The sequence below is a fragment of the Vidua chalybeata genome, chromosome 6 (genome assembly GCF_026979565.1).
Source record: "Vidua chalybeata isolate OUT-0048 chromosome 6, bVidCha1 merged haplotype, whole genome shotgun sequence".
NCBI classification, from domain to species: Eukaryota; Metazoa; Chordata; class Aves; order Passeriformes; family Viduidae; genus Vidua; species Vidua chalybeata.
Window position 1 is genome coordinate 44,296,422 of NC_071535.1, and position 26,822 is coordinate 44,323,243.

General features: G+C 35.9%; 1 protein-coding gene across 3 annotated transcripts in view; it reads left to right on the plus strand.

Annotated features, from left to right (window-relative positions):
- Positions 1–25,733, plus strand: part of CPT1A (carnitine palmitoyltransferase 1A) — a 38,499-nt gene extending 12,766 nt beyond the window's left edge. For all 3 annotated transcript variants that reach the window (XM_053945362.1, XM_053945361.1, XM_053945364.1), the window contains 19 exons: positions 226–305; positions 447–601; positions 1,627–1,766; positions 2,153–2,324; positions 5,437–5,538; positions 6,237–6,374; positions 7,235–7,312; positions 7,614–7,721; positions 8,548–8,635; positions 10,891–11,086; positions 11,664–11,852; positions 12,833–12,938; positions 14,720–14,836; positions 15,823–15,987; positions 16,696–16,830; positions 17,885–18,037; positions 19,106–19,210; positions 21,071–21,163; positions 22,642–25,733. In XM_053945362.1, the coding sequence (XP_053801337.1) occupies positions 461–601; positions 1,627–1,766; positions 2,153–2,324; positions 5,437–5,538; positions 6,237–6,374; positions 7,235–7,312; positions 7,614–7,721; positions 8,548–8,635; positions 10,891–11,086; positions 11,664–11,852; positions 12,833–12,938; positions 14,720–14,836; positions 15,823–15,987; positions 16,696–16,830; positions 17,885–18,037; positions 19,106–19,210; positions 21,071–21,163; positions 22,642–22,728 (2,313 nt within the window). In that variant the 5' untranslated portion in view covers positions 226–305; positions 447–460 and the 3' untranslated portion in view covers positions 22,729–25,733. The remainder of the gene's footprint in view (positions 1–225; positions 306–446; positions 602–1,626; positions 1,767–2,152; positions 2,325–5,436; positions 5,539–6,236; positions 6,375–7,234; positions 7,313–7,613; positions 7,722–8,547; positions 8,636–10,890; positions 11,087–11,663; positions 11,853–12,832; positions 12,939–14,719; positions 14,837–15,822; positions 15,988–16,695; positions 16,831–17,884; positions 18,038–19,105; positions 19,211–21,070; positions 21,164–22,641) is intronic.
- Positions 25,734–26,822: the final 1,089 nt, after the last annotated feature.

Below are 26,822 nucleotides of genomic sequence, written 5' to 3' on the forward strand. Positions count from 1 at the left end.
CTGAGCTGAAAACTTTAGATACCTTTTGTTTCAAATAAAACATTTTCTGAATCTTCTTTGAAATGTAAGGTGCTCTGTACCTGTGATATGATTTTCTAAATGTTTTGGCTTTCACTTTCTGTTCTGCTCTGATTTTTTAATGTATTGCATGTATAGGTGATATGCAGCTATCTGTGATGCTGCCAAAATGCCTGAGTTACACAAGTCTTTTGTTTCCATTTGCAGCTGTTGTGGTTAAAAGAGGTGCCTTAAATTAACCTTCAGGACACTCAGACTGAAGTACAAGCAGAGTCTGTAAGGAAAAGGCAAGTACTATAAATTTTTCATACTTGGAAATCTTTGCCAAAATCATGGCAAAGATTTGCCATATCTTGCTAGAACTGGACTAGGTCCTAGTTCCTCTGAACAAGAAGGAAATACTCTTTCTAAATTTTGTTTTTTGCCAGAACTCTCTGTGAAAATGGCGGAAGCTCATCAGGCAGTAGCTTTTCAGTTTACAGTAACTCCAGATGGGATCGACCTGCGTATGAGCCATGAGGCACTCAAACAGATTTACTTGTCTGGTGTCTATTCATGGAAGAGGAAGTTCATCAGATTCAAGGTATGCTAAGCTAGTCCAGTTCACCAAACTTCTGGGTTATTTAATGTTTTATGAATTTATTCAATTTTTTTAGGGAAAACTTTTTTTTTCCCTTTATGGTAAATAAGGTTCCTCATTGTGACAGACTTAGGGGGTTTTATTTAAGACAAGGGCTACTGAGGAAGGTGCCATGGGATGATACTGTAAAGACTGAAAGGGTACATATTTCTTATTTATTCTGTGGAATCAAGATGAAGCAGATGTAGAAATTAACTTACTTCATTCTCTTCCTAATGCACCACATAATAATGTAATCTTTTAGCAGAAGTCAAAAGTACAACTAGTTGTGATCTTTAGTGTCATATGTCTTAGAGGTACAAGGCTACACTCTTTATTATAGCTAAATAGTACTGTTTCTGATGAGGTATTTGATGAAAATTGTTTTGTTCACAGGACTATAATTGTAAATATCTGTTTCATTAGTAGCAATCTACATAAACTACAGTTTATCTTCAACATCTCTTTCAAAAACATAAACATATTAACAGAAATCTTATTAAAATTTTCTTAAAAAGCCTGTTTAAATGGTATAAAAAAATTTAAATTTTTACAACTGTTTCAATTGTATAAATTGTTTAAAAAATGTCAATTCTGGTTCTCAGTGCCTTGTTTGGTAGGATATTTTTGCCATGTATTCATATAGAAGGGTCTAACTCAGTGTAAGTTGAAATTATTGAAGTGTCATTTGTTTTAGAGTTGTTAGTGTCAGTATTTTTAGTAAGACTTGCAGTGGGATCAGTGGCGTCTACAAGAGAATGTAAAAGTTCCTTTCATTGTTGATATCATTGTTACAATTTTCTGTAATAATCAAACTTAAGTAAATCCATTCCCTACTGCTGAGATAATCTCATGTGAGAAAATGTTGGATAATCTTAACTACTTTTTTTATAACTAAATTACTTAAATGTGTTGATTTTTGTTTCTTTCCATGGTAATATGAAGTCAGTCACTTTGGTGAAAAATTATGTGAAGGCTTTTCTTTCCAGAACGGAATTATCACCGGTGTTTACCCTGCTAGCCCATCTAGCTGGCTTATTGTAGTTGTGGGTGTGATGTCAACCATGTATGCTAAAATTGATCCTTCCTTAGGAATAATAGCCAAGATCAACCAAACACTTGATACAACGTAAGTAGACTGAAATGTTAATGTTTCTCTAAAGGGAAATTAGTTTTATTTGCAGCTACTCTTAAAGCTATTCCTGTTAAAATGTATCAGTTTTGGAACAGTATGTTTGTGACTTGATAAGCCAAATAAACAGCTGTATGAGGATATGAAATAGGGAGATTGTACCAGTATTGCTGCGTAGTTCTGGGTATTTGGGAATTTTTATGGGCTTTGATGTTGCTGCATGAAAAGGTGTTTGGAAAGGAATTTATGAAAGCAGGATAAGCAGGCATAAAGCTTGTGTAAGGCCTGTCTGTATTACTGTTAGACTTATGTTTGCAATAGCAGTTTTTCTTTGGAACTTAAATGGATAGTAACTGGTATATGCTGGCTTTTGTCTTAAATAGTGGCTATATGTCAAACCAAACACAGAACATTGTGAGTGGAGTGCTTTTTGGCACAGGGCTTTGGGTTGCCCTTATCGTCACAATGCGCTACTCCCTGAAAATGCTGCTCTCCTACCATGGTTGGATGTTCTCTGAATATGGCAAGCTTACTGCTGGCACCAAGTTTTGGATGGTAAGGATATGTTGGCTTTGTTTCATCTTAACTTCTAACTGATGAGTATTCAAAGCCTTAAAAGAAAATTTTGTAGTTTCATTTCTTTCTTGTGTTTTTTGTGTCATGGGACAGGAGGCTGTTAGGTAGCTTTTTCTACTGTGACCCTTCTAATGCTGAAATGAAACTATTCATTGTGGCCTTCTAGAAAGAAGAGTAAACACTTCAAGAATAACTTCTAAATTGTCCAACGCCTTGGGCCTGTGTGACTTAATACCTCCTTTTTCTCTTTATGCAAGTACAGTTGGAGAACTTCAGCTGCAGCACCAAAGAATCTTGTCCTCACAGAAAGTGCTCCCCTAATTCTTTGTTGTAATGTTAGGATTTCTAGTCATTCATTATAAAATTATTCTTATGCTTGAAGAAAATATTGCTGAGTGTCCTTTCAACCAATTTATTGGTAAGCCTCCAAAATGAGTTGGGGAAGAAGCAGCATACGGCATAAGTAGCGTCTTAGGCAGTTTTCAGATAAGGATAAGGTGAGATTGGTATGTCTCCTGTGGATTGTTGTGATGCTTTGGAAAAGGATTCTAAAAGGATATGATAGGTATAAAGTGAGGAAGCATAGATGTCTTGTAGCATTGTGCTGCAAGAGATGAAGTGAGGTTTTGCTACTTGGACTCGGTTGTTTCATCTCAGTTTTGTCTGTATTGTAGTAGAAATAGCTTTGTTTCCATATTGTGATAAAATTAGTCTCTACGGCCTCAAAAGTTAACAGATGTGTGTTAAACTAAGCACAGGTCATGATTTACTATGGGAGCTATTCAAGGATACGTATCCAGAATGGTGTACACTAAAATAGAGTTTAATATTTGTCTGGTACAAATGAAATTTCTAATTGATGGTTTCTCCTGGAAGTGGTAGCAGCCTCATGACCCAAACTGGTACATTCCAGGGGCTCTGAATGGTAAGGCTTTCTGTCAATTGCTTGGAGCTGTAGCTGCCTTGGTTTTCAGCATGTCCTACCAGATAGATACTTCAAAGCTTTTAATATTGCCTTATCAACCTTAAAACAGTGTGAACTGTAATGCTACTTACCATGCTTTGTTGCATATTGTATTTAGCAATTTTTGTCTATCATATATGTTACATATGTATTTTGTTGTGCATTGTGTGTGTTTTAAAAGTGCAGAACACTGAAGTTGTATGCCCAACAGTGTCTCATCTATACCTATTATGAAGGTCTATTTAACTAGATCCAGCAAAAGAGAAGACTGACTTCACTAGTGAAACAGCTCCAACTACCCTAGCTTTCTAGAGTTTTGTAATATTGTTTTCTCTTCAAATGATCATGCAGATCAAAAACCTGAACTCTAATTTCAGTCACAGTACAAAGTGATTTTTCAGACTGGTTGGAAGTCTGGTGTCACTTTTAATCAGCATATTTCACCTTGTAAAATCAAATTTCCTGTATCAGTGTTAGGGGAAAATCCAAATATTAGTTGCCATTTTAAAAAATAAATTAAAAAGTGGTAATTGTATGTGAAGAGATGCAACATATGTTAGAATGACATTATTTGCTGTTTCTGCATATGAAATCAGAGATGTAATGAAATATGTGTGTCTGTCAGAGCACTTTATTGGTCTCAAGCTACTATAAATACTCTACTGCCAGTTTTCTTTAGATCTAAATACTGTGAAATGTGTTTGCTGGTTTTTGTCAGTTGAGCAGGTACTCTCTTAAAATAATTTTAGCCTTTTCTGGCTTAAGAGTTTGGGAATAAAATGGTCTCCAAGTATGAAATTAGATTTCCAGATGAAAAGCTGAGCTTTTTCTTTCCCACCTGTTTTCCAAAATTATCTTGTCCTGAAGCACAATTGGATTTCATTGGCAGACCACTGTGGTGCATCCCATGTACATCTGATGGCTGTGATACAGATCTATTTGCAGGGAGGTCTTTGTTGCTGGTAATACTCTCTGATTCTTAGTTGTTTTGTGCTGCCTAAAACTGTCTCCTCTAGCTGTGCTGACCCAGAAAGCTGAGAGGGAGGAAATATCTGCATTCTAACAGTTTTATTAGGAGTTTTCAGAATTTAGTAGTGAAATTACATCCTCTGTTTTATTCTATCTTGTCTGTTGGCTTATATATACTATCCTGTATATTGGACCAAGATTACACTTTGACAGTAAAAGTTCCACTGGGTTGTTGGAAAGTCAAATCACTTGACTTTCATGCTGAAATAGGTCAGCAATGTCAAAATCCTTTCATGAGTAGCTTAGAAGTTGCATGGTCTAGAATTTCAGCTTAGTGTGTGCTGCAACTGAAAAGTAGTGTTGGACAGAAAAGCTGCTTCTATATTCACTCTCCCGTGGAACACAGGAGATTTTCTAATATCTGAAGCTAAGTTCTCTCTGGCTTTTTTGTTTTGTTGCTGGGGTTTTTTTTTTGTAACACAAGCACTGAGTGTAACACTAGCATGCTTGCACAATTTGGTATGTTCAAATCATGCAGTAGACTACCTGAGATTGATTCATGCTTGAATTAACTCCCTGTAACATCAATCCTATTATTGATGTTGAGGTTTAACTTTGGAAAACATTAAACCATGATACGAAAGCATAATTATTATTTTTAAAGATTACTGTAGTTATTTAGAAACCTTAGCTGAGTCAAAGGCTTGATGATGATTGTATTTTGAGGCATAATTTAGATATGTTTCTTCTATCTACTATGTAATATAGTAAAAGGTCACCTGGTAGACATGTTTTTTAATCTTTCCAGAGGGGAATATATGAAGGAAAGAAGTGCTAAGTAACTGTATTTATATTGAGATCAAGGTGTGCCCTACATAAACAGCAATATTGTCTGTGACAGGATGATGACTGGGAAGCCAGGAATGACCATGCCTATCTTGCTCTTCCACTGCCATGTTGTTTAACGTTTAGGAAGTTAGATTCTGTCAAGGCCTTTTTTTTTCTTACTTGTGAAACTGTGATCAAAAGGGTAGCTTCCTAAATCTAGTACAGTACAATTTACCAGTGAAAAGGACTGGGAGTTGCTTTTACTCCATTATTTTTCTTCCATTGAACCTAATAATCTGGTGTGTGTATTTTGTTTTTGCTTTTCTTCAGACCCTTGTAAAACTTTTCTCAGGGCGTAAACCCATGTTATACAGTTTCCAGACATCTTTACCACGATTGCCAGTTCCAGCTGTTAAAGACACAGTTAATAGGGTATGTACATTCACCAATTTATTTTCTTGAGTAACACAGAATCCATACCTAGATGCCTTTTGGGGTGTTTTTGCCATGCCTCATGAAACACTGCATAGTGGTATTAATATGGTGTTAACAGATTCAAACTTCTTCATGGAAATGAAAATAAAGGCTGTGACAAACAAGTGAAACTGGTGGCAATTTGAAGCCAGTGTGATTCACACTGGATGACATGATGCCTGTTGTAAGGCTGTGCCGCAAAGTATGATTTCCAAGGTGTTTGAAGCACAGTTTTGTTATCCTCCCCAGTTGTATAGTGTTATTAAATGTGTGTGTTATAACACAAACCTTGTAGGAAAGTGGGTAAATATGGCAATATGTCACGGAAACTGAAGGTTTGGTTTTTAGAAGAGGAAAAAAAAATCAGTCTGCTGCTGAAGAAGCAGCATGCCTCACCCTTTGGAGTGGAAAATATTTAGAAAAGTTACCTCTTCCACTTGTGTTTTGCTCACAAATGTCTGAAAAATATTTTATTTTTTGAATTTTGCAGCAAATGTTTAGAAGAGCATATACTTTTATTTTAAAAACATGGTATTTGCAGCCTTATGGGTTGAGACTGGATAATCTTTGTTTACTGTTTAAGTGCTTTATGTAGGAATGGTGAGAAGCTACATATTGGTTCCTGTATTGATGCTAATTCTTTTCTTGTGTTCTAGTATCTGGAGTCAGTTCGACCACTTATGGATGATGAAAAGTTCAAAAGAATGGAGGGTCTTGCCCAAGATTTTGCTTTTAATTTGGGACCAAGGCTTCAGTGGTATTTGAAGCTAAAATCCTGGTGGGCCACCAATTATGTAAGTAGATAAAAAGAAGGCTCAGTTGTTCAAATTACATTATTTGTTCCCTGGTGCTCTTTTTGGTTAAACTCCATTATTTCTTAAATGTAAAAAAAAAGGAAATTGAAACTGCTTAATATTTTTTAAAGTATGTGTGACTTTGCATGTAAATAATTTGTGTGTTTTGGTAAATAGTATGGTGAGCAAAGGTTAATGAAACTTGAAAAAAATTAATCCTTATTTTATGTTTTGTTATTCGGGAGTATTTTACGGTTATGATTGCTTTTGGGGTTTGTTTATTTGCTTGTTGAGCTTGATAACTCAATAATGAGCCGGGCTACCCAGGTAGTTTAGAAGAATGATTTAGAGCAATTTTTTTAATATAGAGCAGCTGAGGCATATATAAGAAAAATAGAGCTGTATCAATTGAGTTGTTGAGCTATCTTTTCTTTTTTCATTTTTTTTAATAAAAAAAGAAAATCCAACCCTCAACATCATAGTGAGAACTTTAATGTTAATTCATTCTTGATATATTATCTAACGTACTTTTACCCAGGTAGCCTAATCTGTCCTGGGAAAGGCTGTAAAGCATTCAGGAGATCTGATACATTTTAAATATTATATGGAGATCATGACTTCTTTGAAACCTTATCAGAGAGATATAGCTGAATTTGATTTAGTTTTCTCACCCTTTTTTCCTCCTGTTTTTGCTGAAGTCTGATAGAAATTAGCAAGGTGGGGATTACTGTCTTTTTAAGTACTAGCAGTTTCCTTCCCACTTCTGGATGGAATGTTGCCTTGTGGAGCCGTCAATATAGAAGACATAAACTGTGGCAATGATGAGATTTTACTGCTTTTGTTTTTCCTTCCTGCTGCAGGTTAGTGATTGGTGGGAAGAATATATCTACCTTAGAGGACGTGGACCAATCATGGTTAATAGCAACTATTTTGCAATGGTAGGTATATCCTATAAACACCTTATGTTGCTTAGAAACTGTAACATTTCTGGCAGGCATTTTACTTCATGGAGTCTTTCTGCTTAGAAATCCATTGCTACCGATAATGTTTAAGGAGATTGTGACTACTGAAGAAAAGTTTTGTCAGCTCACTGCACTTGCACACTTCATAAATTTTAAAGCCTTTTCTACATTGTCCAGAACAAATGTTTAAGTACGTGGATGAGAAGTACTATCAGATTTGGTTTTTTTTTAATGTAGCCTGGTAATCATTAACTTATGAGTCTTATCTACTTTACAGGACTTCCTTTCTTTATATCCCACAACCCTGCAGGCAGCTAGAGCTGGTAATGTTATCCATGCCATCCTGCTCTATCGGAAAAAACTGGACAGACAAGAAATCAAGCCAGTATGTATATCAGTTTAAATGGCTTTTGATCTTTTTCCAGCACAATCTGTGAGAAGCTGACCAGTTTGCAGAATGGGAGAGGAGAGGAATGTCTTATTGTTACAAATTTTTGTGGTCCAAATCGTCTTGGTTATCACTTGCATTGCACATGGGCAGAAACTACCAACTGTTAAAAATATAGAATTGTATGGATACAATATGGGATGGTTGAGATAAAGGTCTGGAGGCCTCCAAGAGTGGGCCAATGGAAGCTTATGATGATAACATCCTGTATTGCACTAATTTCTAGGTAGCAAAGATAGGCAAATCCCATTTGAGTTTCTGTACTATCCAATGGCTGTGTATTGTAGTAAACAAATACTGGGGAAGCAATTAAGTAGTTTTTTTCAAGAGCATTGAAGGGATGTGGTTAATTATATGGAGCTACAAGTCTGAGAAATGTGAACTTTTGTTCCTACACAGCCATAAATAGCTCAAATGAATGAATTAAGGAGTAATGCATGCTGCACGTGTAAGTTTTGCATCCAGACTACCCATGGAGAACTCTTTGGATTTCAGGTGCTATCTAGCTTCAGTCTTCCCTCATGGAGGGTGAGTTTTTGGTAGAAGGGGAAAAAATAATGGTTCTGTAATATTCCACATGTAGTTTTAAGGAAAGACCATGAACAGGGAGGAAAAAACTCAACACTGCATTAATGTATTACAAATCTCACTATTCTGAAGCTTCTGAAGCCTTTGTTTAACCAGATCTTGGAGTTTTTTCTTTACTTTTTAATTTTCTAATTGTATATGCAAAATGACATTTTAATGTACATTTGCTTCACAGATTCTTTTGATGGGATCCACTGTTCCACTCTGCTCAGCTCAGTGGGAAAGGATGTTTAATACTTCCCGTATCCCGGGAGAGGAATCAGGTAAGCAAGGCCTGCCAAGGAGAATAAGCACCTTGATGGAATTCAGGGCTTGGTGTCTTTTCTATTAAAAATCTGGTTTTCCAGATAAAGATCTAACTGGCACAAGTGTATATCAATACTGTGTTCCAAGACTCAGGATGTAATGGATTGCTGTAGAGTTCCTAAATGTGTTTCATGTTAAGGAGATTTTGAAGCTTTTTTTAGTGGTTTTTCTCCTTTATTTAAATTAAAAAAACAAATTCAAGATAATATTGTCTGTCCTGTTTTTGAATTTGTAAATAATCTTTACTTTTATTTTTCCAAGTTCAAGATGATTTTTGCGGTCTTCATATTAAAAGTGGTATTTTTTGTTGCCTTTTTTTGTTATTCCTAAGTTTTGTCACTGTAAGTGGAGTCAGATTGCATCTAGAAGAACTTACCATTTGTAATCAGCAGGTGGAAGAAAACACTGCTATTCATTTCCTTACTCTTTCAGAGCTTCACAGCCGATTTTAGTGGAGACTTGTGCTGGTGTGTTTTTCTACAAAAGCTTAAGCTGTATCTAGGCTTCTAGATACATGTCATATGCTGAACAGCCTCTTAGAACTGATTTCACCTGTTTACCCAACAGTGCATCATTGTGGCAGCATCACAGTGAAACAGGAGCAGGAGTTACTATGTAGTCACCTCTGTTGGGAATGCAGTACAGGCTGCCACTTGAAGACAGGATGTTTTTTTTTTACTTTCTGTGAGGCTGTAACTCACTCTAATGTTTCAAACTGCCTTCAAACTTATTACTCCCACTCAACTACAGAATTCAAAACAAAGACTGTTTCTAAACAGATGCAGAGATCTGCTCACTCTTCCCTGCTGGAGGGCTGGCATTTGCTGTAAGAAGTTGGATAAGGGGAAGGAGTGATAGTGAGTAAAGCAGTAGCTGCATGTGTCAGATAAGGACTTTTCTCTCAGTTCTGCTGCTGGCCTTTGCTAGATTGTTGAGGAATTTTTTTCAAGCTATGCCTCAGACAGCTTTATCTGCAAACTGAAGAAAAGGACATCCCTGGTGTCATTACTCTGTCTCATAACCAGTCCCTTAAATGGACAAGCAGGTCTTTAAATCTCTCTTGGACAACTTTAGTCTATGACCTACTATTATTTGGAATACTGCAATACTTCAAGTACTGAGAGTGCAACCCTTTTATTTTATTAATAAAATAAAAGGTATAAACAGTTTGCATTTAGCATTGGTTTTCTTTGAGTCTAAAATGAGCTTTACACACAAGTGTAGAAGTGCCTCATTCTTACTGGCACCTGATTAAAATACATCCTGTATATCTTAGTGGTTCTCCTAAGTTTCTCCTGTTTAAAGTCTTTCAAATTAAACTACAGTCAGTATAATAATAATAGGCTTTTCACATTTCCTATTACACTTTTTCCATTTTTCTTTGTTTCTGTTTCTCTAAAGGAAAAACATTCTGTATATGTCTGAGTTCCAAAAATATTTTTCACACATTCTCTTAAACAGCTTGACTCCTTGTCCCCTGATTTCAATTACTTTATGTATATTACAGTTCCTAAAGAGAAAAAAAAAGTTTAAAAATTGTCTTCCTATTAATTGGTGATAAAATCTTGATGAACATTGTATCCTGTCACTTGAGCAGTTGTTAAATAGTCATGATTTTTGATAAAACATGCTATGGAGTGAATGACTTCACCTGTGGTTTGATACAATGCCTTTATGACTAAATTTAGGCTTATCCCAGTTAAGCAAAGTAGATATAAAATGAGGAAAAAAATGTGGCCTAGTTTTCTGCTGCACATAACATTACACATATTGGCCATATATGGAATATTCACTGTGCATCTGCCAGCACAAATGTAAACAAAAGCTGATGGTATAAATTTTGAGTTTAAAACTCTCCATGAGTTGTCTAGCACCTGAGTCCAAATTATTTAAAAATACCTTTCCAGATACTAATCTAGCATGTTCTTTGCTGGCTGCTTCACCAGACTACACAACTAGTGCTTGTTTTTCAGATACAGAAATACAGATTTAGTTGCTTAATAGTGGCCTCCAGTGTGGAAAGGGGTGGTGCTATATATGGAAATGATTGTCAGATCTGGGTATTTGACTGTTTCATGTGGGCATCTTTGTGATGAAATACCATGGGGTGCTGAAATACCTTGTAGTGCATGCAATAGGCATCTGATGTTATTTAGTGCATTAGTGTTTTGAGAGTTCAGCTTTGTGTTCACATAAGTGATTGCAATTCTAGATACCCTCCAGCATGTGAAAGACAGCAAACACATTGTTGTGTATCATAAGGGCCGTTACTTCAAAGTGTGGCTGTACCATGATGGCAGATTGCTGAGACCCCGAGAAATTGAACAGCAAATACAGAGAATTCTTGATGATGATTCAGAACCTCAGCCTGGTGAAGAGAAACTTGCAGCTCTTACTGCAGGAGATAGGTATGGTGGTTATTACTTTTTAAATAAGTTAAGTATTTGGAAATCATTGCATAACATAATCGTTGGATATTGGCTTTAGAATTTTACAATAGTCTGCAGTCAGTTGTTTATACCTTGGTCACTGATTTTGTATATTGATGATGTGTCACAGGGCTTCAGTCACTTGTAATTGTGTGGAGTTAAAAAAATTTTGCAGCAGCAATCCTATATGCAGATTATTATTTTTACTGTTGTCTTCTTCCTTATAATAGATACTTTCTTTTGTTTAGTTTTAAGTAGTATCTTTTGTTTAGTTTTAAGTGTAGATGATCTATGCTGTAGTATTGCATGTGCAGAAATATTGAATTTCTGAGGATGATGTTTTGCACGTGTGTGATGATGAGTTGAATTGGTTCCTAGGATTCCACTGTACAAGTATTGTCAGAACTTTTCACGGCTTTCATAGTTTAAATGTAAAGAAAGTAGTTTTGTCAAATTACACAGAAGTAGGAGGAATGTCTCATAGTGATTTTAAAGGTAATCAAACATCGACAAATTTATGTAATCTGGCTATAAACCTTTTTTTTTTTTTTCCCAGAGTACCATGGGCTAAGGCTCGACAGGCTTATTTTAGCCGTGGAAAGAACAAACAGTCCTTAGATGCTGTTGAGAAAGCAGCATTTTTTGTGACATTGGATGACATGGAGCAGGGGTACAAGAAGGAGGACCCAGTGAGGTCACTGGATGCATATGCAAAATCACTGATACATGGCAAATGTTATGACAGGTGCAGTATTGACACTGTGGAAAATGCCTTCCTTTTTTTAGAATTTGGCTAATGCATATGAATTAATGATGACTTCTAAGTTGATAAATTCCATACAATCAAAGAAGGGTTTGGGTTAGAAGGGACCTTCATCTAGTTCCAACCCCAGCAGAAAGGGACAACTTTCACTACATCAGATTGCTTAAACATTTGCAATGACAAGGCATCCACAACTTCTATGGACAATCTGTTCCAGTGTCTTACCAGCCCACTGTAAAAAATATTTCTCCATTATAACACATCTAAATTTACCCTCTTTCAGTTTATATCTGTTGCCCCATGTCCTGTCACTATGAGCCATGATAAGAAGTCTTTCTCAGCTTTTCTTATAAGTCCTCTTTATATATTGAAGGGCTGCAAGAAGGTGTTCCCAGAGCCTTTTCCAGGCTGAACAACAAGCCCAACTCTCACCCTTTCTTCACGGGAGGAGTATTCCAGCACTCCTGCTATTTTCATGACTCTCCTCTAACCCAGCTAACAATTCCACATCCTTCTTGTGCTGAGAACCCCAGAGCAGGACACAGCTCTCTAGATGGGATCTCACCAGAGGGGAGTAAAGAGGCAGAATCCCCTCCCTCACCCTTCTGGCCATGGTGCTTCTTAAGCAGCCCAGGACATGATTGGCTTTCTGGGCTGCAAGTGCACCTTGCCAGCTCATGATGAACTTTTCATCCTGAAGTCCTTCTCTGCAGAGCTGCTAAATCCATTCATCCATCAGTCTGTTGATACTGAGCATTGTCTTGACCCAGGTGCAGAGCCTTGTAGTTAGCCTTTTTGAACTTCACGAGGTTCAAATTTCCATTTGTTTATTTAAATGTTCTTAAATAAAAAGGATAAATTCTAGTGCATTTGAATGTGAATTTTAGAGAGAGAGGAAGTTACAATACAAAAATGCTTTTGAAATGTACAAAACCATAAGGAAACCTTGATTTCTTTTGTAGGTGGTTTGATAAGACATTCACTCTTATAGTATTCAAAAATGGCAAAATGGGTCTGAATGCAGAGCACTCCTGGGCAGATGCTCCTATTGTGGGACACCTGTGGGAGGTAGGTGTTTGGCACAAAAAGCTAATGCAGAAGATAATGTGGTATGGGCTTGAAGCAGCCCTGAAGGTCAGCAGCAACTTTCAATCCCTTGCGTTCACGTTGTTGATGAGTGACTAGGGCCCTATGTCTACAGCAACTGTAGAATTTGAAAAAGATCCCAAACCTTTGCTTAAGAAGCTGCTGTTTTTAAAAGGACAGCATTTAGTAAGCTTAGATGTCTTCACAGAAAAGTGATACAGCTCCCTAGCTACCTTTTCTTTAATATTTTAAATCCACAGATTATTGCCTCTTTGATATGGCATTGTATTTTTGTATGTACATTCTCCTAAAGCTCTTAAGCTTTCTTGTGCTATAAAACTCCCATGCTTACTTTTAAATTTAAAAAAATTATACACAGTTTAACTTTTTGAATAAGCGTTGTTTGCTAAGGTGCAGACTGATATGCTGTTGACATTATCTCTTGTATTTATTTACCATGAATGCAATAAATTCACTTTGCTTTGCATTCATCATATGCTTAGTTTAATTCTTGAAACCCTATTTGACTTTTTTCCTTTTTTGTTTTGAAGCTTAAACCTACAAACAGTTACATGACTCAAATCAATTAAAACTATTTCAAAAACTTTATTTAATTTTGATTTTGTATGTATTTGTGCAAATAGGTCTTGTAGTCTAGCTGGTCCCCCAAGTAATTTTTGAGTTTTGTTATAGAAGTGTTTCCATGTGTATAAGAACAAAAAAAAAAAAAAAGCCTCATTACATTCTCCACCCAGGGAAGAAAGAAGGCCAAACTTATTTGAGAGTGACATGACAATGCAGTGTCGACTATCTCAATGAAAGAGGGATACTTTTTTTGCTTTTAGTGAATGATATTATATGCTTAAGTTATTTATCTGTACTTAATATTAGTTGGTACATTTTCTGCTAAGAATTAAGATGACTGAAACAAGATTTAAATTTTCTAGAAAGTTGTCTGTTGTTGGTTCTTTACAGATTGTCTATTTTTAGAATTGAATGGACTAAGCTTTATTTCATAGTTGTCATGTTCTGACCAGTGAGTGAAATGAGAAAATGAAATTAAAGTAAGAGATCAGAAATAAATCATCATGCTTTTTCTTTCCATATTGAGTAGATTCAAATCTTTTGGTAATTCTTTGTGTTTGTATGTGGGTTTGTTGTTTCTGGATGGTTTTTTAACGTTGAGGATGCTTGATATCTTATAAGACAGAGCCTTTTATGTTCAAGTTGTGTTGTTAATCTTGGAAACATGCTTCTTTCCCACCCAGGAGCTCTAGTGCACATGTAAAATAAACTGCAATTTTGAAAGGGATACAAATCTTAAAAATAATTGAGTTCTTGCAGAGATTTGCACTTACTCTGAAATAAATTATTCCTGGATGAGTAAGTTTTGACAAATAACAAACTTGAAGAAATTCTCTAGAATATAAATTGAAGAAAGATAGTGAAGTCTGAGACTGAATTGAGTTTTTTACTTCTACTTAGTTTGAGGTAGGTTTTGAATTGAAAAGGTTTTTATTAAATCAGTAGCATCTAACAAAATGCACCAGTGTAGTTGAATAAGTGTTTGGTGCACATCTGGTGTTCTTGTAAAACTGGGGGCTTCACTTATTTTCAGTATTTGGAAATGGATTGTATATTTTATTTCCCTGCGTAGTGAAAATAGGTTATATTTCTTTCACCATGAAATCCTAATTCCATGACAGTAAGTAATGTGCTGAAGAAGTTCTGAAGCAATTCTGAAGAAGTATCATTCTTTGCAGAATGTGATGGCAACTGAGTGTCTTGAACTGGGCTATTCAGTAGATGGACATTGCAAAGGAGATACCAATCCAAATATTCCCATTCCTACCAAACTGCAATGGGAAATTCCAGAAGAAGTAAGTACATAAGATTTAGTAGTATGAGGAAGAAACGTCTCTTTTCCTCAGTGGTCAAATCATTTATGTAATTATTGATAACCCTATAAATCAGTTCTAAATTCCTTTGAGTCCTGTAGGTTGTGTACTTTATGTTGTAGCCATTACTGAGATTGCTTAGAAAATCAGGGAGTTTTGATTTCAGTCTTTAAGAATTCTGACTGGGAAATGCCAACATTTTACTAGAGGCTTTCTTAATTGGCAGTATGTCAAAAATAAGTGGCCACCTCTTTTAAAAAGTGACTGTATTAAAATAAATATTTAGTTGCTGAGGTTTCATTACTGTTGTCACAACAACTACTTCTGTATAATAGTTCCTTTAGAATAACTGTCCTTTTTTTGTGTTCATAGTTCATCTAATAAGATTTGATTTTTTTACGGTTTTTTTGTTTGTTTGTTGGTGGTTTTCTGTTTTGTTTTGGGGGTTTTTTGGGGGTTTTTTGGGTTTTTTTGGGTTGGGGTTTTTTTTTTTTTTTGGGGGGGGGGGGGGGGGGTTTTTTTTTTTGCGCCTGAGTTTCCAGAAAAACTGCCACCATCTATTTGGTGGCATCTATTTGAATACAAAGCTTATGGTTGGTGATGTATTTAATTAAGTATGTATGGGAGCTTGGAAGCCACACTACTAATGCCATTCTGTAACTGTAGGCCATTCTTTTATATTCTGATCTGAACAGTTTTAATGCTGGTGGGTTTTATAAGAGTTATTTTTGGATGTGTATTGGCTTAAAACATTTATATTAGCTTTTTGAATTTTAACTTTCTAGCAAATATAGCTTCTTTTCTTTCTCTAAAGGAAAATTATTTAGGTTATGAGGTTCCTGGCATGCATAAAGGCAAGCATTTCCTGTTGAACAGTTAAAAATACTTGTACTTTTTCAATAGTTCTCTCCAATATCACGAGTACATGTTTATATACATACAGGTGTTTGTTTGTTTGTTTATTTAAGTGCCAAGAAGTGATTGAGAAGTCTCTGAGTACTGCTGTGGCTCTAGCAGATGATGTGGACTTCTGTTCATTTTATTTTGATACTTTTGGGAAAGGACTAATAAAGAAAGTGAAAACCAGCCCTGATGCCTTTGTGCAACTTGCCCTGCAGCTCGCTCACTATCGGGTAAGAACAGTTTCTGCCTTGCAGAGCCTCATTAGGCTGGGCGCAACATGTTTGTGACTAAAGCATGTGATTGTGTAATCTTGCACTGCTTGTAGAAAGTTGTTAGAGACATTCAATGCAAATTGATACTAAGTAGATTACTAGCTGGAAATCAATTCTACAATGGTTCACATATTGATATATTTCTGAATTTTTCTCTTCTGCTTAGTTTTTCTAATCCTAGGCATTTTGGACTAGAAAGAAGATATGAATCTTCTAGTAGCTGTGTTTATAATCTAAACAATGTTAAGTTTACCTTCTAGATTAGTCAGACATGATGCACACATAATCCTCCTGAAGAGGATTAACAGAAACGCTTACCTGTAATTTCTTCTGTTAGTTCTCCTTTCCTGTAATGTGCTGTCAAAAAGACCAGTGTAGCAACATTCAGCTTCTCTTATAAACTGAAAAAGGTTGAATATGAAATGCAGGGTGTAGTCCTTGCTAGTCTGGTTGTTCTGTTGGTGTTTATCAACTCCTGCTGCTAATCTTATTTTTGCCTTTATTATCTTCAGGTAAGTGGGCTAATGGTGGACTACTGAAAACTTTAAATGTTGAGTTTAATCTGTGGAGTGATTCATAGCCTGTGTGCTTAGCTTGTACTGTTGATTAATAAACAGCGACCAAGTCTATCTAAACTTTTAAGTTCTTATTTTTCCCTTTTTCAAGGATATGGGAAAGTTTTCTTTAACGTATGAAGCGTCCATGACGCGCCTGTTCCGAGAAGGCAGGACTGAAACGGTTCGTTCGTGCACGGTTGAGTCCTGTCGTTTTGTCCAAGCCATGGAAGACCCAACTGAAAATGTAAGTTCATGGTGTTGGTGCCTTGTGCAATTGAGAGAGTAGGTTTGGATTGGGCTTTAGGAATAAATTCTTCACTGTGAGGGTGGTGAGGCACTGGGACAGATTTCCCAAAGAAGTTGTGGATGTTCCATTCCTGGCAGTGTTCAAGGCCAGGCTGGATGGAGCTCTGAGCAACCTGTTCTAGTAGAAGATGCCCGTGCCCATGGCAGGGAGGTTGGAATGAGATGATCTTAAAGGTCCCTTCCAACCCAACCAAACTAAGATTCTGTCATAATTCATAAGGCACTAGGCAACCATGTAAGTCCTCAAATAGTTTTTAAGCATTTAGAATGATGCTTTTTTTTTTTCAGTAAGGAAGAGCTGCTTTAGGTAATTGTCCATGTTTTCTGTCAATAAAGCAGAAATTCTGGGCCATACCAAAAAAGAATGTCAGAACTTAACCAAATATAACCTTATTTACCTGTTTCTGAACTCCAGGAAACTGTGATTACTTGTGAAATTTTTGTGACTTCTAAAGCTCAAACATAGATTTGTAGAACAAATAATCTCATACCAGTTAAGCTTTCCTTTCTGATAGGGAAGCAAGAATAATTCACAGGAAGGAAGTAGTTGCTCCTGTATGTTGATTTTGATGACCAGCATTTATGGACCTCTGTACCTTCAGTGTTGGCAGTTTGCCTTCTAAAATAGCTCTGGCAGTTTGTTTTCTTAAATCACGTTGAGATTTGCTCTCTATAACTCTTTAAGACCAGTATCTGTAGAAATTATAAATAATGAGTTGTAATCATGTTTGATGGTAGGGTTAGCTAACATTTAAAATACAAATTCGTTTTCATTATGCAGTTTACAGCAGGTAATAGCAGACACTTGCTAATAACTGAAATTAAATACATGAGTTTGAAAAGCCAGGGGATACTATTGGAGGTTAGTTGTCTTGTACTTGACCTTTAAGTGCTCAAGGCTTGAGAGTCCTTGCTGTAACTTAGTTTCTGCACCTTCATCCTTAATGCAGTTCACTTAACTGAGTTTTCTTAATCTTTTTTTTATTTGTTAGAGAGAAAACACGCTGAAGTTCTTCCGGCAGGCAGCTGACAAACATCAGCTCTTGTATCGCCTTGCCATGACCGGGGCTGGCATTGACCGCCACCTCTTCTGCCTTTACGTCGTGTCCAAGTACCTCGCTGTAGATTCTCCTTTCCTCAAGGAAGTAGGTGACTTTTATTGATAACTCTTCATTGCTGTAAATAGTCCTTTGGCGAGTTAGTGTTTTGTGGTATCTGCTCAAGATACTTGTACAGCTCTGGTTTTCTTAAGAAAAAAAGTAAAATTGCAGCTAGTGCTGTTTAACATCTGCTGATAAATTCTTGAGTTGGTTTCATTTTCCTTTATGTATAAATTTGTTGATAGACCTGGAAGAATGCTTTCAGTGAGCTTTTTAGCATAATACATGTTACTTAGATTTGCAGGAAATATATAGTCAGTATTGAAAAAATTTTTTTTGCTTGTGGGTTTTGTGTATTTTCAAGGGAGTACAACAGAGGCTGTTTTCTTTGAGAATTTTCTTGTGAAATTGACAAATTCAATTCCTTTTAAGTTACTAAGAGTTAAAGAAGCTGTATATGGCATTAATGTCATTGTATATTACTCTGACAAATTATTAATTAAACTAGATTTTAAGGTTGGATTTTATAAAAATAATTACACTGCACTTCCTCATTTTTTCTGGTTAAGAAAAAATGTGTTCCACCTTGCCTCAAAATTAAGCTACTCTCATTTGCCTGCTTGCTCTCCAAAATGTCAAGAATAAAACAATTTTCTACAGTTTCCACAAGCTTTCAAGATCTGTTGTTCGAGATTTTACAAGCTTCTAACTTGATGTAGGATCTTCCTGGGATTTGAATAGGACTAATAATGGTCTTGTTAAAATAATATCTTTTGTCTGTAAGTTACAAGGCTGTAGACCAGGTAATCTTGTTTGACGTAGTATTTCTATTGAAATTCTATTCTATTCTCCTTGAAGAATTGACATCACTTCCTCAGATGTTAATGGTTTCCATATCAGGACAAGTTTAATTGTTTCAGTTAAGCTTCTTAGTTTTTCATTCCATTGAAATGGGAGGTATCCTTAATATTGCTTTATAAAGTGTTTTCTAACAGTTTATAAAGCAATATTGCACTTGTTACAACACTTGCTATCTTGACTGGTTTTTGAGAAAATTGCATGTTCTTAAACGGAGTTTTCTATTTGTCTGCATCTCTTTCATACCTAATAAAGGTTTTGTCAGAACCTTGGAGGCTGTCAACAAGTCAGACACCCCAGCAGCACATTGATCTGAAGAAGAACCCAGAGATGTTATCCTCTGGTGGAGGGTTTGGACCGGTATGTTTCCTAAATACAAGTACCCACTAAAAAAGAGTTTTACTTCCAAAACACCAGTCAGAAATTTTTAGATCTGTAATCCCTCATTGTTGCATATCAGAGGTGCAGCTCATGCTTTTAAATGCATGTACTTAATACTTTCCCGTGATGTGTCTGTGCTCAGAAAAGTCTGTGTCACCTTTTTCTGGTATCCCACTACAAGAAGGGATTATTCTTAAAGAAGCACATAGTTATGAAATGTGATACAGGGCTCCATGGCAAAGAGATCTGATGAAGTTGGGGTTCTTATCACATTGCCTGTGCCCAGATCTTCTGTACATCAGGCTGTTATTACAGTGACAAATGCCTTATTACTTAAACTAGATTTTAAGGTTGGGATTTGTAAAAGTACTTATACTTTGCTTATTCTTATATTTCCTGCTTGATGAATAAATGTGTTTGTATATTCCTCCATTGTTCTGCTTGCCCTCCTAAGTGTGAATAATTGCCAAGTCAAGAATATAGTCATGTTCTATGGCTTCTGTAGACTTTCAGGAAACCAATGTATTGTTAGAGATTTGACAAGATGCTTATTTGCTGTGAAATTTTATTGGTATTTAAGCTTGGCCATTGATGAGAATATTGGTGTCAACAAGACCTCTTAAGCAGCCTTATGGGGCTGTTATAACAGATTCATCTGTTTTCAAAAAGTGTTTCTGTTGAAGGAACACTGAGAGGTATCACAGGACTGCTCTTTGCCCCACAGAAATTAGGGTGACAAGTCTAGTGTATTTTGGCTGGTTTGTCAAGCTGGAAGATGGGGGATGGGAGGTGGGGTGTGTCAAATTGTTGATGTTTATTTACTCATGTTTCTGATAGAGCTGTCAGTGGTTTTTGAAGTTGGAATTAATTTGACTTGCAGTATCAAGGAGGCCTAGCTGTGGCCATACTGCTCATTCTTGAGATACTGACTTCCTCAGGCTATTATGAAGTCAGTATTCCAAATGCCCAAAAGGCAATAGAAGAGGGTTTTGGCTGCAGGAATTTCTAACACTGTTTTCCTTTTGTTTGTGTTTACAAAAACTGTGCTTTGGTTTGCTGAATTAGCCCAGAGATTCAGTACATCAGCTTTCCATGCATGTGATTTTTATTGGTTTTAAAGGTTTTTTTTAAGCATTCAGTAGAGCTTATCTCTGTAGCACTAACAGTGAGAAGACTGTCTGACTGCTTAGCAGCAGTGGCAGCAAGGACATGGAATGTTGTGATCCTTTGAGTTAGGAAGGACATGAAGAGGGGTGACAGGAGGATAATCTGTGTTTACCAAGCATAGTTTGAATATAACATCAGTCTGAAACTTGGCACAGTTAATGCTACTAATGTTGAAATTAGACCAGACCTCTGCTTGTGATACCGCTGTTCAGAATCACATGTTTGCTGTAGAGTCACAAGTTGGCAAGTTTTCGTAATGCAAGGCTTTTACACTGTGTTTGTTTACATCTGCAGAATGATACCAGGAGGCTGATTGTTTAGGTTACAACTGAACTAATTTATTCCTTGCTGCTTAAGCACTGAAGCTGTATAGCCGCTTAGGACTTTCTATTGTCTTTCTATTAAAAAAAATACCTGAATAAGTATTTTATTTCAAACTATTAAAGCTGGGAAATATTACAGACAAATATTCAGAAAGTCGTTAGTCCATGCACTTCAGATGAGACTAGAACTATTCCTTAAGTGGAGCCAATCTTCAGAAATTATGCATTAAATCTTGAGGAAATTGCAACTGATTTTAAAAACTGCAACATCATCTTAATTGTACATAAGTTGAGAATGAAGGAGAAACAAAAAGTTTAGAAGGTGTTTTTCTCTTCTTTCTTCCCCTAGGTGGCTGATGATGGTTATGGTGTTTCTTACATTATCTTGGATGAAAATTCCATCCATTTCCATGTCTCCAGCAAAATATCTTGTTCTGAGACGGTAAGGGTCAGTCCTTTCCTATGGTTTAATAAATCTGTTCTGCTGTGTGCTTATAGAACTGTACTACTCGTTGTCTAAAATATAAATAATATGGTTTTTCTTTCTCAATATATGCTGCTTTGTTGGAGTTTTTTGTCTCCAGTTGTATAAATTTAATAGTTTCATGAACCAGGAATACCGTATTCTATTTCACTTACACTTTCAAGCATAAAGAAAACACGTGGCCCAGGGTCTCCTTTACACACGTGCAGTTCCCTGCAACTCATGTGAAATGATCATGTGTCCCCTAAATAGAAAGATGGGCATATCTTGGTTTTTCTTATTACAGTTTTGATTGGCTTGTCTCAGCCTGCAGCTGTAAAGACAGAGTAAAATGTATGCTGTCTATTTAAGCCTTCCTGGTTTAAATAATGCTGAACAAAGCTGACCCATAAATTATAATCTGTGCTTAAGAAATAATTAATCAAAAATTTATTAAAATAACACCCATTATTAGAGGACAGTAGATGTCATATGTTGAATATGCTGCTGTTGTAGAGGACTGCTTTGAGTTCAATTCATCCTTCCCTTTTATATTTTTATGGCTATATTAAATATGCTGAGTTCATTCAGGGTTACGTAGCTGACCTAGTTTTCCTCTTTTGACCTTAACTTGTCCAGGAGATGATGGTGCTTCTGGTTAATCATTAAAGATTAGGAAATACAACTTTGTTTTTTTCATAGTTGAAATTGTTCTTCAGATGCCTGTTAGCTTGCACTTTAATTTCACTCTGTTTTTTTTACTTATCAGTCAAGTCAAAGGTCCATACAGAAAATGCAGCCATTCTGTGTGTGTGGCCTTAATATTAGTAGGGTCATTGAAGTAGATCCTGTAATGTAGCTAATAATTTACATTTGTAATATTAATTTCTTTCTTGTACCATTCATCTAATGCTTAGAATAAACAGAACAAGTTCCTGTTTTGTTTACACTTAGAAAGTTGTCATTTTCATTTCCAATACTTTTTTTCAATGGCAAATGATTCAGCATTTCTGATAGGAACTCAAATAAAAATAATTTTTCTGCTCTTTCAGTATTTCTTGGTCATCAGTCATCCACTCACTGAACATTCCTTTGATTTCTGGAAATGAGCTTTTCCGAAATCTTGTAGGAAAAGCAATATCAAAACCCAGCAATTTTAAAGTAGCAGAAAGCTATACATGCATCTGATTTCAAAAGGATATGATCCCATTTCTGACTGTAGGAAAGTAAACACATAATGAAGAACTTATTGGTCAGTACTAGCATAAACCTGGATTCATCTGTATAGCGTTAAAATTTCTGTTATTAAAATCCCCACTGTATGGTAAAATAGGTGCCTGAATTCCAGAAGTTCCAAAACTACAAAATATTAGAAAGTTTCTTCTTTTGCCTGAAAAATATCTGTTGATGGACAGTGCAAGTATTTGGTTTTGGTTTCTGTTTGTTTGTTTTTACAGGATTCTCATCGCTTTGGAAAGAACATTGAGAAAGCAATGGTTGACATCATGGGTTTATTTAACCTTAGCAAAAACTGTACAAAGTGATCTGCATTCTTGATGCCAAGCAATCTCCTCTTGGTGGGATGAGAACATTTCTGCACAGTGAACAAGAGCAAGGTTTGTTGAAGAGTAGCTGGAGAAGAAACTGAGTCAGCACCTTCTTGATCACCTATTAAAACCTTAGCAGTATATTAAATGTGTCTTTTTTGTTGTGGTTTGTTTTGGGGTTTTTTTTGTCAGTAGTATGGAAGAGCTTATTTCGACAAAGGATGACTTCTAAAGTCTTCCATGTTTTTAGAGAGGAAGCATAGTATCATTGCATGAAGTCATGTATATTCTAACTTCTGCAGTTTTCTCTTAATTTGTATACACTTTTTTTTTTTTAACTTTAAATTAGTTTAGTTGTTTCCAGAATCAAAGGGATAAAACACACCAACTTGAATACTAGAAAATTTAGATTTGCTATGTATTAATAGCAGAATGTTCTTCAATGTATCTGCTGCTTTATGTAAATGAGTGACAAAACTTGTGGCCATTTGCCTTCCTTGGTTTCTTTTTAGAGGTAAATTCTGTAAAACATACCAAAAAATCCCTGCTGTAACCCACCTTTACACACTAACTAATAGAAATCTTATGGTTTTTGAAAAGCAAAAAAAAAAAAAAAAAACAAAGAAACCCAGCCATTGGATAGTACAATGTGTCCCCTCATTAGCAGGTATCTCGTTTTTCTTACTGCTTACATGCCTGTTAGTGACGTTGATTTTATTTCTGTATAAATAAATGGACCTGTGTGCTTGTTCATGCAAGTGCCTTAGAAAAACAAAGATCCTTAGCCCAGGAAAAAGGCATATGCTGGGAGTTGTTTCAGTGGTGAAAGAGGGAAGGTTGTAGTGATGCAGATCTGGTTTTCACATTACAAATTAGGATGAAGTGGCATAAGCAGATGTGAATATGTTGCCAAATGGTGCAGTCAGGTTTAAAATTCTAACTAAATGCTCCTGTCTTAAATTGCAAAGGTCAGTCCTTAGGAAGGGCAGGACTAACTTGTTTGGAATTAACAGATATTAATGTGTTTGTTTTGGTGGAATTGGTGGTCACTCGGGTTTCTGGGTCCTGGGAAATGTTAATTGAGTTGAATGCAACCTGTTGGGAAGTCTGCAAAAAGCAAGGCTGCCCGTGTGGGCTGATTGCAGTTTGCCTGGGAGGACCACTACTGCATTGCCAGCCACCTGCATGAGAAGGGCAAGCTGCTAAAGCCATGGGAAATAGCTCCAGAGTGGGAAAATCATGGCCTTCTCAAACCCCTCCTGGGAGATGCTCTTGCTCAAGCAGTTTCTAAAGGATACGGGGAGGGAGGGGAAAGCTTTTTCACTCGAAAAGAAGCATGGTGTTTCCAAGTGCCGAAATAAAATGGCTGCTACCAAGTGGAGTAACTTTGGCATGATGCTTCTCTTCCCCAGGCTTTATAAGTGTGGTACCTTTTTTTACATCCTGCAGTGCAGTAAAATGTACTTGTTAGCACAACTTTTTTTTTATTATTATTATTTTATATAAGGTACATGATGGTTACTAATATGGTGAATGATGCTCCTGAGCTCTGCTGAGTTTAAAAGACCCTTGGGGTGGATATAAAACTTCTCATTAGACTTTGAATGTTTTTTGGCCAATATTTCTAAATTTCTATGCCTCTTTATGCTTATTTTTACTCCGATCTAGCTGTTAAAACACCTGCATGTGTATGCTTGGGGTGGGAACCCTCAAAAATCCAAGATACATACTTAAGTGACTGCATGCTTACATAAATGTGGGAATCCTCACAGGAACTGATCAAAGACAGTCATTATTTTATTAGGGTACAGTGTTTGGGAAAGGACACTTTGAAATAAGCCTTACTGCATCTGGCAGGCCTGGCACTTATCAAGCTACTGCAACAATTTTATAGTGATCTATTTTTGGAGCTGCAGAAAAAATGCACTGGGGGTTTGGGGGTTGTTTTTGGTGTTGGCTTTTTTTTTTTTTTTTTTTAATTGACCACTGACCAGTCTGTGTTTAAATGAACATATATTAGCTTTTAAGATTTCCTTAAAAAAAAAAAAAAAAGTTTAGATTTGACTCTCAGGTCTTAAGTGTTTCTAGTCTAATTGTAGTTAGTGCAATTTTGCATTCTTGGAGAGTAAGTATGATTGGCACAGAAAGCTCTTTTTTATTGTAAATGTTTAAAATGTTTTGTGGTGTTAAATGTATCTTTTTAAATTTTGGAATAGATGTAGTTCCTGAACAGATAATATTTTATTTCTTTTTGTTTAAAATGTCAGCAGCATGTAAATAAAATATGCTTTTTGGATGTAAATGTTAGAAATCCACAGTAAATGTAGGTTATTAATAAATAATTTAAATCTTGCCGTTCAATATTGTGTACATACAGTAAAACTGCTTGGGTTTTTTTTTGCTTAAAGCCATAGGAATGTAACTGAAATTACCTAGATTTGAATGGACCTTCTACTACAGTGTATTTTATTGTAAAGTTAAATGTGCATATTCCAGTAAAACTACTAATTTGATACTAAAACCTTGAATCATCGATTCTCAATTAATTATTTAGGAGATCAAACTTAGGGTTGAGGAGGTGGCTAAAAGCTACCTTGGATGATAATAATTTTTTCTGTTTATGAAATAGCAGTGTGGAATTGGTGGAATATACCTCGAGTGAGCATTTTTCAAATTTATTATTTCAGCTATCTCATGGCATAAGTTAGAAAAGCATGAAGTCCATCTGCTGAGTACCCTTGTTTGGGATTAATACTGTTCCCCTCTGAATATTCTAAGGCTTGAGGCTTTTGAGGGACTAGGGAAGTGTGTGCCTGACCTTGAAAACTGTTGTTCTAATTCAGCATTTGTACCAATTGTTTTCTCTTGTAAAATGTATTAATTTTTATCTTGTTTAGTTACTTTACATCTGTTGTTGGTTATTGACATCCTACACTTTGTCTCTATTTTCTACTTTCTTCTGTGACTTCAAAAAACAAAATAAAATTTCACAATTACCACTACTTAGAACAATGTTTAGTATCTTTTATATCTTCTTCCCAGCTCCCTTGCTGTAGTCTCTTGAAATTCGGGACTTGTGAAACCATTGCTGTTAAGTCCAATCAGGAACAGTAACAGTGAACTGTTGAGTTCATTTTAGCAGTTATTTAAACACGTCTTCTAGTAAATAGGGAATGTGTAAATGAATAACTCAAACTACAAGGAATTCAGCTTCTTTTGGGAGATTTAGCATGTTGATTCACCCTTCTCTGCCATCAAATTGTGTCCACTTTCTTTTTTCTGTAGTGATGCCACATAAAAATTTCAATGATCCAACTTCAAGCATTCTCCATCCAGAAGGAACAGTCATACAGATAATAAAGATGTGATCAGGTGGAACAGTTGCTTTCTTGAAAGTTGAAGATAATGAAAGTTTGTTAGTCTCTGTACCAGAAGATAAAAATTAAATTTAGAAAAATCTTTCTGACCAGCTCGCTTCCTTACAGTTTATCACACTATATATGAATGTTTCCTTCCTTTGCCCTTTTTCTTGAAGGTATTAGAACGAAATTCTGATCAGGTTAAAAATAATTGTAATGAAATAAAACTGATTGTTTTTTTCTACATTGCTTGCTTACCTTCCTAAACTGCTCTCTATGTAAGGAGGAAGCACAGCACACACAGGTGGAGAGCAAATTGTCAAGTTCAAACAAATTCCAATTTGAAACTAAAAAACCCAGCTGTAGTTGGTTTCTGTCTTTGTTCCATTTTCTGTTTGGTTGGTTTATTTTTGCAAACACAAATGTAGGTATTAAGTGTGATGCTATTATAGTTGTGAATGCATCTGAACCAGAACTGTGCACTGAACAGAAAAAACAGAAATAATATTCAAAATATGTAACAATATCTGGTAATGCTGAATGGGCCACAGTATTTATATGCCTTGTTATGTTATGAAAATATATGTAGCTTTCCATTTTAATGTCACTAAGTCATGGTTTTTGTTTGGTCATTTGGCTTTTTGAAAATGAATCATTTAATACATAAAATAGTTATAAGTAAAAGTTTCTTTTCTCTAGGTATTCATATCATTCCTATCTTCAGTTGCAGGT